The 15,072-nt window shown below is 40.9% G+C and overlaps 1 protein-coding gene across 1 annotated transcript in view; it reads left to right on the top strand.

Annotated features, from left to right (window-relative positions):
* LOC139279347 (grainyhead-like protein 3 homolog) overlaps positions 1-14,001 on the top strand; it is an 89,442-nt gene extending 75,441 nt beyond the window's left edge. Inside the window, exons 14-16 of the mRNA XM_070898467.1 lie at positions 1,314-1,399; positions 3,281-3,345; positions 10,434-14,001. Of these exons, the coding sequence (XP_070754568.1) occupies positions 1,314-1,399; positions 3,281-3,345; positions 10,434-10,548 (266 nt within the window). The 3' untranslated portion in view covers positions 10,549-14,001. The remainder of the gene's footprint in view (positions 1-1,313; positions 1,400-3,280; positions 3,346-10,433) is intronic.
* Positions 14,002-15,072: the final 1,071 nt, after the last annotated feature.

Here is a 15,072-nt window from a genome sequence, read left to right as displayed (position 1 = left end):
AAAATATTTATGAAATGTATGTTCCAAATATTCAAATTACAGTATCCACTGCAGATTATTAACCTTTGTATTAGACATTAGTTCCCAAGTTGAAAATATAGGAAGTACAATTCATTTTTCAGTTTTTGAAAATTTTGGAATATAAAGAGCTGTGCTTTGTTTTATAATCCCTGTTGGTTTTAAGTATATGTTAATATCACTTAATGTAATCTTGTATCAGGATGAAAGGCTCCCTAATGATGTTATTAATTCATAAGATTGTCGTTAAAATCCATATTTATTAGGAATGGATGAACCCTATGCGCATGCAGTTTGGATTTAATATTGGATTAAAATAAATCTGCTGCAGTGTACAGTACAGATCATTATTGAATATACAGTGTCACCATTAATAGAACTGTGCACAGAATAAATATATTTCCATCAATGCATTTCGATAATTTTTGTCATAAAATATAGAAAATCACTTAAAAAATATTGAGACATTGTGCAGTTTTGAAAGCTGTTGAAGGCAATTCAGATCTCAAATCCTTTTGCCATTTTTAACTTTCAATCAACAATTCTATTAGCAATTCTATGATTGTCTGTGAATGTGTTACTATAACACACTGAGACAATGTTATATTAATACTGACTCTTCACTTTGCATGGTTTTCCTTGGAAAATTGGATGAATAATGACCACATGTAAAATATAATGCAAATAATAACCAAAAAATAAACCCCAAATAAAGTTTTGGTCTCCTAACTTGAGGAAGGACATTCTTGCTATTGAGGGAGTGCAGTGAAGGTTCACCAGACTGATTCCCGGGATGGTGGGACTGACATATCAAGAAAGACTGGATCAACTGGGCTTGTATTCACTGGAGTTCAGAAGAATGAGAGGGGATCGCATAGAAACGTTTAAAATTCTGATGGGTTTAGACAGGTTAGATGCAGGAAGAATGTTCCCAATGTTGGGGAAGTCCAGAACCAGGGGTCACAGCCTAAGGATAAGGGGTAAGCCATTTAGGACCGAGATGAGGAGAAACTTCTTCACCCAGAGAGTGGTGAACCTGTGGAATTCTCTACCTCAGAAAGTTGTCGAGGCCAATTCATTAAATATATTCAAAAAGGAGTTTGATGTAGTCCTTACTACTAGGGGGATCAAGGGGTATGGCGAGAAAGCAGGAATGGGGTACTGAAGTTGCATGTTCAGCCATGAACTCATTGAATGGTGGTGTAGGCTCGAAGGGCCGAATAGCCTACTCCTGCACCTATTTTCTATGTTTCTATGTCTATGTTTCTAAATACATAACTATATTCCTTTTCTAGTGTTGTTATATGTGCGGAGGGAGTCAGAAGAAGTTTTTGATGCCCTGATGTTAAAGACTCCTAACCTTAATGGATTGAAGAATGCTGTAAGTATTGGATTATTTATTTCCTTTTGTTGAATATCCTACTTCAAAATGCAGTGAGATAAAATGGGGAAAATCAATGTGTAAGTTGTTGCACGTCATGTTATTAAACTACTGCAGCCTTTCCAGCATATTAAGGAATTTCCTAACTGTTTGAATCTGCCTTTGCAGTAACTCAGTGGGACATCTCTCCCACTGACCTCAAATGAAATAAAAATCAGGAGAGATGTAAAATGGGCCGCCAATTCGCTAGCAACCCTTTTATACAATCACAAAAAGTCAAAATTACCCCTAGCGGTACCACCTGCTGCCTGCTTTTAACCTGTTGTTGATAAGGCTCAGAAAGAGGTACTTAGTTGTTGACAATGGATGAGGCGGGCGGTATTGCCAAGTTGTCACATGATTTTTACCCTTTTTTCTAACTGGTGCTAAAGAAGACTGTGATAGGAGATTAATTCCACTCAAGGGATATTTCAATATTAACATTTTGTCACCCATGCAACTGCAGAGAAATACTAATCTGTGGAAAAGTAAATGTTCCACCATTATCCTGGGGGAAAAGCTTGCCTCAGCTTTATACAGAAGCCAGCTGTTCAAAACGTCTGTGTAGGGTGACCATCTGGATACAGAATGCAACTAGCGTTCATCCTGACAAAAAAAATAATTCAGTGGCATACTCCTCATGACGTAGCAAGTTCTTTCAGTGAGTAGCGGAGCCATAAAGACCAGAAGGTCCGTGGTTTGTGCCGAGTTAGCTGATCTCAGGCTGCGTGATTTTACAAGCGGTACAATTGGCTTCAGTGTTCCTGAGTTACGGAGGAGTAAATTGACCAGGATTCCAATTCCTGATTGTTGTCAAGTGACCTACAAGAAGTGTGCGGGAATGGGTGTCAGGTGAGGACAAGATCAGTCTTGGTTGGCTACGTTGATGAAGTATCGGAGAGTGCTTGCCAGCTGTGGAACTGCACCCAGCATGAACTACAGCAGAGGAGAGGTGGAAGAAAATTGCCTTAAATAAAAATTATTCGGTGTGTATATTTGGGAAGCACCTGTCTACAAAAATCAGCTGAATTCAATTGGAAAATTATTTCTGTTATGGGGTGAAATTGCACGGTGTAATATTAGCATAGGAATGTGTTAACGTGTTCCTCTGCCAGCTGTTTTAATGAGGGCATTAACCTTTCAAAATAATGCACTCACATTTTAATATTGCTCACTGTGATTTCCCTCATGGGTTTCATTAACTTCTCCCAATATGTGTGTTGTGTTACTACACAAGCGGAAAGATTCAAATACAAGCAGCAGCCAGTTTATCCAGGACTTCTTTTATAACTGGTGGTACTTTGCTCTTCAGCAACAGCTACAGGGTTGTAAATATTTTGATTTCTTTCATTACTTCGTATTTCTTTCACTAATATTATTTACATGGCAAACACGCCCATTGAACTTTACAAGAAAAGTTAAAACTATTATGGAGAGATTGCCGCAAGAGAGAAAATCTAGAACAACAAGAATAAATTCACTGATCCTGAATCCCAGCAATAAGCTGAGCTTGAAGAGAGTTTAGGTCAGGGATGTATGTGGCTGTGGCTGTGGGAGTGGAGGATTGATGAATATCCTATACTTCCATATTCTCATTATTCATATGTGTTGAAGATTTTTTTTACCATATGGCTTCATTTAGGATAAAAGTATTTAATAAAATATATACGGGCCACAATGGACAGTAAAAGCCTCCAGTAAATATGTGGTCCTTCGTTCCCAGGTTTCAACCCTTATTAGGACTCGCTAATATAAACCCCTGAGCAGAGTTGACCTTCTCAGATATGTGAAACAATTTTGTTTGACCCTTTTGACAATTGCATTTTGACATTCTTGACCTAGATCTCCGAGAAGTATGGGCTGCTCGAGGAGAGAATTTGCAAAGTTTACAAGAAGTGTATGAAAGGGTGAGTAATTGAGCAGATTTTATCTCTTTTGGGAGTGCCTCATTTACACGGCCACATTAGTAGCAATCCCTAGTGGGCTGGTAAGTACACAAACTGGAGCCATGACCAATGCAGGAACTCTGTGCTTCAATTGTAGGTTTCATACCAGACACAACTCTGAAATCAAGGTAAATGCAGTTATTGCTCGTCTCCGTGGAGTGACTCTCCCTTTTAGACAGCAGTGGAGCGATCTCAGTTATCATGTGATACTACATGATGAATAAACTCCATGGTTTGAAAGTGATGCAGCATCTTATTACTTTCGAATGGAGTTTTTCCATTCTGAGATGGTATAAACTGAGCAGCTCTGATATTGTGAGCAATCAGTATTTGGAGTAATTTAATTAGTGGTGTGGACTCCCCATTCAGTAGAGGATCTTGGTAGGGTCAGTTCACTTGTGGCCTGAATCTTTTATTCAAAGGCATGTGAACATATTGGTAGTGTTTGCACATTTCTGGGTACATAGATATATTTGCACAGTTAATGGCTAAGGTAAAATAGGCACTGACAATGGGCATGCACCATAGAAACATAGAAACATAGAAAATAGGTGCAGGAGTAGGCCATTCGGCCCTTCTAGCCTGCACCGCCATTCAATGAGTTCATGGCTGAACATTCAACTTCAGTACCCCATTCCTGCTTTCTCGCCATACCCCTTGATCCCCCTAGTAGTAAGGACCTCATCTAACTCCTTTTTGAATATATTTAGTGAATTGGCCTCAACAACTTTCTGTGGTAGAGAATTCCACAGGTTCACCACTCTCTGGGTGAAGAAGTTCCTCCGCATCTCGGTCCTAAATGGCTTACCCCTTATCCTTAGACTGTGACCTCTGGTTCTGGACTTCCCCAACATTGGGAACATTCTTCCTGCATCTAACCTGTCTAACCCCGTCAGAATTTTAAATGTTTCTATGAGGTCCCCTCTCATTCTTCTGAACTCCAGTGAATACAAGCCCAGTTGATCCAGTCTTTCTTGATATGTCAGTCCCGCCATCCCGGGAATCAGTCTGGTGAACCTTCGCTGCACTCCCTCAATAGCAAGAATGTCCTTCCTCAGGTTAGGAGACCAAAACTGTACACAATACTCCAGGTGTGGCCTCACCAATGCCCTGTACAACTGTAGCAACACCTCCCTGCCCCTGTACTCAAATCCCCTTGCTATGAAGGCCAACATGCCATTTGCTTTCTTAACCGCGTGCTGCACCTGCATGCCAACCTTCAATGACTGATGTACCATGACACCCAGGTCTCTTTGCACCTCCCCTTTTCCTAATCTGTCACCATTCAGATAATAGTCTGTCTCTCTGTTTTTACCACCAAAGTGGATAACCTCACATTTATCCACATTATACTTCATCAGCCATGCATTTGCCCACTCACCTAACCTATCCAAGTCGCTCTGCAGCCTCACAGCATCCTCCTCGCAGCTCACACTGCCACCCAACTTAGTGTCATCCGCAAATTTGGAGATACTACATTTAATCCCCTCATCTAAATCATTAATGTACAGTGTAAACAGCTGGGGCCCCAGCACAGAACCTTGCGGTACCCCACTAGTCACTGCCTGTCATTCTGAAAAGTACCCATTTACTCCTACTCTTTGCTTCCTGTCTGACAACCAGTTCTCAATCCATGTCAGTACACTACCCCCAATCCCATGTGCTCTAACTTTGCACATCAATCTCTTGTGTGGGACCTTGTCGAACGCCTTCTGAAAGTCCAAATATACCACATCAACTGGTTCTCCCTTATCCACTCTACTGGAAACATCCTCAAAAAATTCCAGAAGATTTGTCAAGCATGATTTCCCTTTCACAAATCCATGCTGACTTGGACCTATCATGTCACCTCTTTCCAAATGCACTGCTATGACATCCTTAATAATTGATTCCATCATTTTACCCACTACCGATGTCAGGCTGACCGGTCTATAATTCCCTGTTTTCTCTCTCCCTCCTTTTTTAAAAAGTGGGGTTACATTGGCTACCCTCCACTCCATAGGAACTGATCCAGAGTCAATGGAATGTTGGAAAATGACTGTCAACGCATCCACTATTTCCAAGGCCACCTCCTTAAGTACTCTGGGATGCAGTCCATCAGGCCCTGGGGATTTATCGGCCTTCAATCCCATCAATTTCCCCAACACAATTTCCCGGCTAATAAGGATTTCCCTCAGTTCCTCCTCCTTACTAGACCCCCCGACCCCTTTTATAACCGGAAGGTTGTTCATGTCCTCCTTCGTGAATACCGAACCAAAGTACTTGTTCAATTGGTCCGCCATTTCATTGTTCCCCGTTATGACTTCCCCTGATTCTGACTGCAGCGGACCTACGTTTGTCTTTACTAACCTTTTTCTCTTTACATATCTATAGAAACTTTTGCAATCCGTCTTAATGTTCCCTGCAAGCTTCTTCTCATACTCCATTTTCCCTGCCCTAATCAAACCCTTTGTCCTCCTCTGCTGAGTTCTAAATTTCTCCCAGTCCCCAGGTTCACTGCTATTTCTGGCCAATTTGTATGCCACTTCCTTGGCTTTAATACTATCCCTGATTTCCCTTGATAGCCACGGTTGAGCCACCTTCCCTTTTTTATTTTTATGCCAGACAGGAATGTACAATTGTTGTAGTTCATCCATGCGGTCTCTAAATGTCTGCCATTGCCCATCCACAGTCAACCCCTTAAGTATCATTCGCCAATCCATCCCAGCCAATTCACGCCTCATACCTTCAAAGTTAGCCTTCTTTAAGTTCTGGATCATGGTCTCTGAATTAACTCTTTCATTCTCCATCCCAATGCAGAATTCGACCATATTATGGTCACTCTTCCCCAAGGGGCCTCGCACAACGAGATTGCTAATTAATCCTCTCTCATTACATAACACCCAGTCTAAGATGGCCTCCCCCCTAGTTGGTTCCTCGACATATTGGTCTAAAAAACCATCCCTTATGCACTCCAGAAAATCCTCCTCCACCGTATTGCTTCCAGTTTGGTTAGCCCAATCTATGTGCATATTAAAGTCACCCATTATAACTGCTGCACCTTTATTGCACGCACCCCTAATTTCATGTTTGATGCCCTCCCCAACATCACTACTACTGTTTGGAGGTCTGTACACAACTCCCACTAACGTTTTTTGCCCTTTGGTGTTCTGCAGCTCTACCCATATAGATTCCACATCATCCAAGCTAATGTCCTTCCTAACTATTGCCTTAATCTCCTCCTTAACCAGCAATGCTACCCCACCTCCTTTTCCTTTTATTCTATCCTTCCTGAATGTTGAATACCCCTGGATGTTGAGTTCCCAGCCCTGATCATCCTGGAGCCACGTCTCCGTAATCCCAATCACATCATATTTGTTAACATCTATTTGCACAGTTAATTCGTCCACCTTATTGCGGATACTCCTTGCATTAAGACACAAAGCCTTTAGGCTTGTTTTTTTTTAACACCAGAGGTGTATCTGCTCGTCATTTACTGCCTCTGAATTTGTACCAGCATTTAGTGTGCAGAGTATTCACACTTGATCTTAAATAACAAGGTCTGGAATGTGATAATAATCGGTGATAACATAATAAATATGAAGAGATAGGACAAAGAAGATAGAAACAGTCTGTTTCCAGTGATTGAAGGGACAAAGATATAATATTTAAATGTAAGAAATTAAGAACAAAGAGCAGGAGAAACCTTTTTACACAGAGGGTTATGAGACTGTGGAATGCACTAGTGGAGTTAGTAATTGAATAGGTTAGGTGGATGGTTGAAGAAAAGGAGGATAAGGAGCCGCCTATTTAAAATGCAAAAGAGGAGGAATTTCTTCTCTTAGAAGGTCGTGAATCTTTGGAATTCTCTGCCTCAGAGACTTGTGGAGGCTGGGTCATTGAGTATATTAAAGGTGGAGATAGACAAATTTTTGAGCGATAAGGGAGTCAAGAATTACATAAGAACATAAGAACACAAGAAATAGGAACAGGAGTAGGCCATACGGCCCCTCGAGCCTGCTCTGCCATTCAATAAGATCTTGGCCGATCTGATCATGGACTCAGATCCACTTTCCTGCCCGCTCCCCATAACCCCTTATCCCCTTATCGTTTAAGAGTTTATTTCTGTCTTAAATTTATTCAATGTCCCAGCTTCCACAGCTCTTTGAGGCAGTGAATTCCTCAGATTTATAACCCTCTGAGAGAAGAAATTTCTCCTCATTTCTGTTTTAAATGGGCGGCCCCTTATTCTAAGATCATGCCCTCTAGTTCTAGTCTCCCCCATCAGTGGAAACATCCTCTCTGCATCCACCTTGTCAAGCCCCCTCATAATCTTATACGTTTCGATAAGATCACCTCTCATTCTTCTGAATTCCAATGAGTAGAGGCTCAACCTACTCAACCTTTCCTCATAAGTCAATCCCCTCATCCCCAGAATCAACCTAGTGAACCTTCTCTGAACTGCCTCCAAAGCAAGTATATCCTTTCGTAAATATGGAAACCAAAACTGCACGCAGTATTCCAGGTGTGGCCTCACCAATACCCTGTATAACTGTAGCAAGACTTCCCTGCTTTTATACTCCATTCCCTTTGCAATAAAGGCCAAGATACCATTTCATGCACAAGTATCCCCAGGTCTCACTGTACTGCGGCACTTTGCAATCTTTCTCCATTTAAATAATAACTTGCTCTTTGATTTTTTTCCTGCCAAAGTGCATGATCTCACACTTTCCAACATTATACTCCATCTGCCAAATTTTTGTCCACTCACTTAGCCTGTCTATGTCCTTTTGCAGATTTTTTGTGTCCTCCTCACACATTGCTTTTCCTCCCATCTTTGTATCGGCAGCAAACTTGGCTACATTACACTCAGTCCCTTCTTCCAAGTCGTTAATATAGATTGTAAATAGTTCGGGTCTCAGCACTGATCCCTGCAGCACCCCACTAGTTACTGGTTGCCAACCAGAGAATGAACCATTTATCCCGACTTTCTGTTCTCTGTTAGTTAGCCAATTCTCTATTCATGCTAATATATTACCCCCAACCTCAGGTTATGGGCAGCGGGCAGGGAAGTGGAGCTGAGCCCATGATCAGATCAGCCATGGTCTTATTCAATGGCGGAGCAGGCTCGAGGGACCAAATGGCCTACTCCTGCTCCTATTTCTTATGTAAAAGGCTATGGGAAAAGGATGAGCATGCGTTGAGGACTACTACTTGTGTGGAAGATAAACACCAACACTTATAGGTTGGGTTAAATGGCTTGCTTTTGTGTTGTAATTTTATGTTAATGTTATATTTTAATTTGCAGTCAGAATTTTTTTAAGTTCACCTCACACCAGTTGTTGTTGTGCTGCAGCCGGTGCAAAGCCATAGCATTGTGAGACTAGTGTGTCATGGCACTTGCCAGAATTCTGTCTAGTTGACTTTACTTCCAAATTACACTACGCAGCGTGTGTAGCTGCATAGCCTAAACAGCTTAACGTCACTGCAAACTATAATACATTGGGAAGGCTCACAATAACCATGAAGTCTGGAACTGGTGCTGGTGTTCCTGTTAAAATGTTTTTCACTCATTTATCCACTGTATTTCTGGAGAGCTGTTAATTTATGATTACAATACTACAAGATGAATTTCAACGGTTATGTTTGTAGTTTTATTTGGAAGATACATTTTCTTAATATCTTCATTGAATTCTTAAATTTGCATCTTTTAATTTGTGCTCCATTCATGGAATGACAAAGGTGACACATTTTTAATATTGAACAATAAGTAGAACAGCAATGCAAACATCTCTTAAGCTTTCCTTGAGGTGTTTTGTTCAACCCAATAATAAAAATGTCAATGTCAGAGCCTACATTAACATTAAAATAGACACAATTTTGTGGATTTGATCATTTTAATATCAGATCTTTGCAAAACAAAATGAGGTAACAGCTGAATAAGAGGAAATGAATGTGTGCAAATAGTTTTTTAAAAAGCTTGGAATGTTTGTCCGTGACTGGATTGGAATGTGGCCATTGTTGATTTGAGCACTGATTTTGGTCCTTGTCAATGACTCATGACAAGAACTCAGAACAGGTGTTCCCAGTTTATTGGAAGGAATTTTGTATTTAAATTTAGAAACAATAAATATGGTGAGCTAGTCAGGATTTTATAGCCCTGATTTTTGCAAACAAGTTGCAACTGGTTGTGATGCAGATAGATTTGTAACAGCTAGGGCACGCGGTGTCCACCGGTATGCTCGCGGCCTTCCGTGAGAGGTGGGCGCCGGAGGGACTGGAGTGCATCATCACCCCCGGCAACCAAATTTTAATTTGATTTTATGTTTTAAAGTTTAATTTGTTTTAATTGCTGTGTTTTAATGTCCCCCTCCCCTTTTATAGGGGGCACTTGGAAAAAGAAACTATGATTTTAGTGCCCAAAAAACCCCCCAAAAAAACACAAAAATCACCCAAAAAAACAAAAAAAAAACAAAAAAAAGGGCCTTGTGAAATGTTTGTAGTGTCCCCCAGATCGGGGGGGCACTTGATCTAATGTTTTATTTACTCAAAAGAGTTGTAACAGCTAGGGCCCAAAAAAAAAACACAAAAAAAAACTACAAAAATATTTTTAAAAACCCAAAAAAACAAAAAAGGGCCTTGGGAAATGTTTGGAGTGTCCCCAAGATTGGGGGCACGATTTAATGTTTAAGATTTAATGTTTAATATTGTTTACTCCAAAAGAGTTGTAACAGCTAGGGGATGAGCTTGAATTCTAAGCCAAGCAGACTGGAGGAGCAAATTGCAAGTTCAAAGTGTTCTTCCTCAGGAAGAACGGCCTATTGTCTGTGCACATTGGAAGCATGTCTCCTATTGGCTCATTAAGGAATAGCATGAGCACTTTGCTGTCTCATATAAAGGAGGTTTCATAGGCGATTAAAGGTAATTCAAAAGTACTTTTGAATGCTTTCAACATGTTTTGTGTAGGGAGAAGATGTCCTTTTTGTGGGTCAGCTTTTTTAAGGCTCAAGAGCTTTGACAACAATTAGTCAGCTCTAATTGACATTCATTTTCCATTTTCCCTCCTGCAGAATCTTGGTAAACATGGATGATAACATTGTGCAGCATTACTGTAACCATGCTGCATTTTTGGTGGAGATAAAGGACATAATTGGAGGTTGTCAAATAACACTTAAAGAGGTTTAAAGATCCTCAACATTCATGGACAATCTCAAAGGTGCCCAGAATATAGGAACAGAACAGGAATCACTCTACCTCTCCTTCGCTCCATGTACATAGACTATGGCTGCTTTCAATATTTGGACCCAAGAACTTTGCGCCATCACTCTCTTCTGGCCAGACATAAAAACGAGCTTGTTGAAGCCAAGCATGAAGAGTTGAACATTATCTCATTTTGAATCTGCACTTGTGTTGGATGAAGCCCCCTGTGTCTCAGAAGCAATCTTTTATTTCTCCTTTGTTTATACCACTCAAGGTAGGACTTTGTCTCAGATGTCAAAGTCCTACATGCTTTCAGCTCTGCCTGACAATAACTCTTATTGACTATTGGACTACATATGTGGAATCGTTAGCCAGTTGATGTCTACTTCATTGTAATTGTGATATCTTCGGATTATTCACATTTTTCTGCAATTTACATGTGTCCTTTTTTTATTGCGATTTCAATCTTTTTCAGATTTTCAGCAGATTTTTCAACACAAGGTACTTACACAAGGAATGGCAAATAGATTGCTATCAAATGCTTTTATGGTGCTCATGAAGTATCTGGAAGAATTTATTACTCATATGAGAAAATGATAAACTATTTTGTTTTTTGGGGGGGCGGGACATGATAATTCAAAAACCATTTCTCTCTTCTTGAAATATTAGTCGAAGTGTATGGTTTCAAAATCACATCCTTCCCTGTTGCACATCATGAATCCACAACATACTTCCTTACACTTCAATAGAGGAAGTATTCATGTGTGATCATTTTAATGCCAAAAAATGGTACCAGGACCTCCTGATATGATCAATGATTTCCAAAATCTTTAAAACTATCAGCATACAGAGGACTTGTATGTTTTAGAATCATGGTGTGCTGTATCATGATTTGACTATGGCTATGTATAAAATATTGGATCATAGATAAAGGGGCAGCAAACAACGCACAGTGACCTAGTATCACCCAGTTACCAAAATATTACTCAGGCGACTAGATTTAAAATATTAGTAGCCCTGTTAACTACCTACCTTTTTTACAAAAAAAATCATTTATCAAGCATAGGTTCTTATTTTTATAGCAAGTGTTCTCCGTGATTGTCACATGGCAAAATAAGGCAAGAAATCAGTGTTTTCTAATGCAGCAAACTGGGAGAGCACTGGTTCCTATTAGCTCGTTGTATTGGGCTGCAACATTTTTACTGAGCTTCCAAATTTGATGTGCAGGTTGCCCGCCGAACTACTTGTGGAAATATCACATTTCTATGCCTGAAGATATGGTAAATCAGAGGGGTTCAAGTTTTCCATGACGGTTTACTAAACTATAGCATTTTAAATGTAGCCTTCTTGGGGTTTATTGTCCCCTCTCCGCTAATGTTAGTGAGAACATTTACTTGAGTATAAAGTCAGAAATATGCTTTATACTCAGGCTGACACTTTCACTAACATTAGAGCACAAAGGCAGGAAAATATCTTCTTATGAGTTGTCTTGACTCATATTTTCTATTGACCTTATTGTGATTATTATGGGGTTTGTGTATTGTGATATAGTCAGTTTGTGACATCTATTAGTATTGTGCTCAGGATCTCCGCATTGTGAAGCATATATATTGTACATATAAAGAGTAAGGCTCAAGTATGAATAGTGTGGTGATGGACATTTCATGTTTTCTTTATGATGTTTTTCAAACTGCAGGCGTAGTCTCAGAATGCGGGATATATTTTTGTTATCCCACTGTAATTAATTAGCATATCTGGGGTAACACTCTAGAATTGTAACTTCTTGGATGTCAATAGATTCTTAATGACACACCACAGAAGCTTCACTGCCAAATTCCTGTAAAAATTTCAACTGAGTAAAATGTAACTTCTTTAAAGAAACTCTTTAAGTTGATGCATTCCTCATCTAATGAGGGAATTAAGCCTCCCACTGTGTCTATATGCCATTGCCATTTTTCTCCTTCTCTTGGGTGTTCATAGAGAGGCAGTTTTCAAAGTTCACATTCTAAACAAACGTTCCCTTTTAAACTTTAAGGGGCCGAATGTACCCCCCTCCTTAAGGCCCATTACCGCCTCTAAGGGGTGGTAATGGAGCGGATAGACCTCACCGACCGGGAGCAGACAGATGGGCTGACCCGTCCTAAATTGCCCCTGGGCCGGGAGTGGCAGGAACGGGTTTCAGTGCCGCCGTGCTGCCGCTCCGTCGGGCATGCGCCGACCCCCTTCTGACCGGTGGCAATACCCTTTACACCCCCCCACACGGAAAATTGCCCCGCCGGAGCAGAGTGGCCGCCAGTCGATGCCACTGACAGGTTTCCCCGGCGGGAAGCTGTGTGTGTTTGAGCGTTGCGTCCACCCTTAAAGGTGAGGGCACACTGCTGCGGCCGCCATTTTATTTTATTTGTCAGCTGACTCCGATGGCGCTGATGACTCGGAGCAGCGGTCAACCCGACCCAACAGCACTTCTGCCACGCAGCCGACCCGACATCCGCCCCAACCCAAAAAAAAGACCAAATATCGCTCTTTTCTCCGCCTCATGGAGAAAAATCTTCACATCCGGTGAGAGCGCCTACTCTTAGTCGGGGGAAAATTTTGGCCCCTAACTGTATAAAAGAAAATGTATTTCTGTCAATCTCTGGTGTGGTGCTTAAACGAGTAGAATTCTTCCCATCTTCTTCCTATTCCCCATCCTCTCTTCCTCCTTCACTTGCTTCCAGCTTCAATAAATGAAAAAGCAATGGGTACACAGGTACAAATGTTGCTCTATTCCACTCCAGGGAAAGATTATACAATAGATTCAATGCAAGAGTCCATCTGTTTCTTAAAGGAGGAAAAGTGATTCTATACTTCTAAAAACAAACTAGCATGCCTAGGATGATGAGGTCTACTACAGTGTTTTAAACACTTTAATTTTGTATGTCTGGTGCTTTAATTATTTGGACCAATGCCCATTCTGAAATTTGCTTAGGACTATCCTCAGTACTAGTCACAGTGCCAGTTCTTAGCAGCGGGCCGATGGTAGTATTTGTGTTTGGGTGGGGAAATAAATAGGTGAGATATTTCCCAAGGTGGGAGACCAAAGTGCTGTTAATCTCTTATTTCAGTACTTGGGTCAAAAGTCTGCACTACTTCAATAAAGGGAACATTCTTCCACTGACAGAAACAATTAATGGCAATGGCAGACATCGGCAGAGAAAGCATCAACAGTTGGGAGGGTGAGGTACACAGCTAATTACCCAGAAAGACCCAGTGCCTTTGCTGTCCATGGTTTATGAGTTGGTCTTTACTTATGGGGTAAATGGCATATCCCACGCGTCCTCACTGTACCTTTTTGTACCAGTGACTTTGTCACTTATTGGATTGTGAATAATGTTGGCAAATGCAGATTGAACAAGTAACACTCACATTTTATTACCTGGGAAACCTTGTCGTGTGACCAAAAGAATTTGTTTTTTTAAGTTTTAAGAAAAGTTAAATAAAAAAATTGTATTTTATGGCCTGTTATATTCTTTCTGCCCTCTACACAGAAACTGCTTTTGTTTTGTGTGGCCAGCAATGCGGGTGGTAGTGATGATTTTTGAAATGCGAGTGGCTGATTTACCTAGCGTGCAGAGAATGGACGGATAATCGACTGCAATGAGTAGCTTGTTGGTGAAATAATGTCAGTAGAAAATCTCGCAGAGAAAACGGAATAATTTAATCCGTAGCATAACACGCCAATAACACGGAGATCTATTATTGTCTTGGAGCGGACTTTAAAGTACATGGGCCCCAATTATGCTCAGCACTGGACGCCGTTTTTTTGGCACCCGGCGATTGTTCTGACGCTGAAGGTTAGTTTAAAGATTCCACAAGGTTGGGATACCGGCATCGACTACCAGCGTCAGAATGTTTGGAGCAATACATTCTGGCACTGGTAAACATTGAAAAGCAGCTTACATGCCCTTTCTTGCTATAAAGCCAACTTTCCTCAGTAACAATTTAAAAAAATCCGCGTTCAGACACAAGCAACACCGTAGGAAAAAGCCTTACCCGCAGGGTTTTCTGAAGTGGCCACATACGCTGGCCTATGTAGATTTGGAGTAACTATTAGCTGGCTAAAGTTGCCTAGATGGGCAGAACTGTCGTAGGTGGCTGGTAACACCCCCTTTTGGAAAAAAAAACTAAACTAAAAAAATCGTAACTAACTCGGTTACACTGGTGCAAATTGATTGGGGAAAATGGGTATTTTTAAGTTACGCCAGAAAAACCAAGTTACTCCCCAAAAAAACGGAGCAACTCCTGGCCAAAATTGAGCCCATGTGGGTGCAGAAAAGATTTACAAGAGTGTTTCCAGGGATGAGGGAATTCAGTTACGTGGATAGACTGGAGAAACTGGGGTTGTTCTCCTTAGAGCCAAGAAGGTTGAGAGGAGATCTGACAGAGGTGTTAAATATCATGAGGGGTCTAGACAGAGTAGATAGAAACTGTTCCCATTGGTGGAAGGGTCAAGAACTAGAGGACATGGAT

This window comes from Pristiophorus japonicus, chromosome 14, assembly GCF_044704955.1.
Source record: "Pristiophorus japonicus isolate sPriJap1 chromosome 14, sPriJap1.hap1, whole genome shotgun sequence".
Classification (NCBI taxonomy): Eukaryota; Metazoa; Chordata; class Chondrichthyes; family Pristiophoridae; genus Pristiophorus; species Pristiophorus japonicus.
This window is presented reverse-complemented; position numbering and strand designations above follow the sequence as displayed.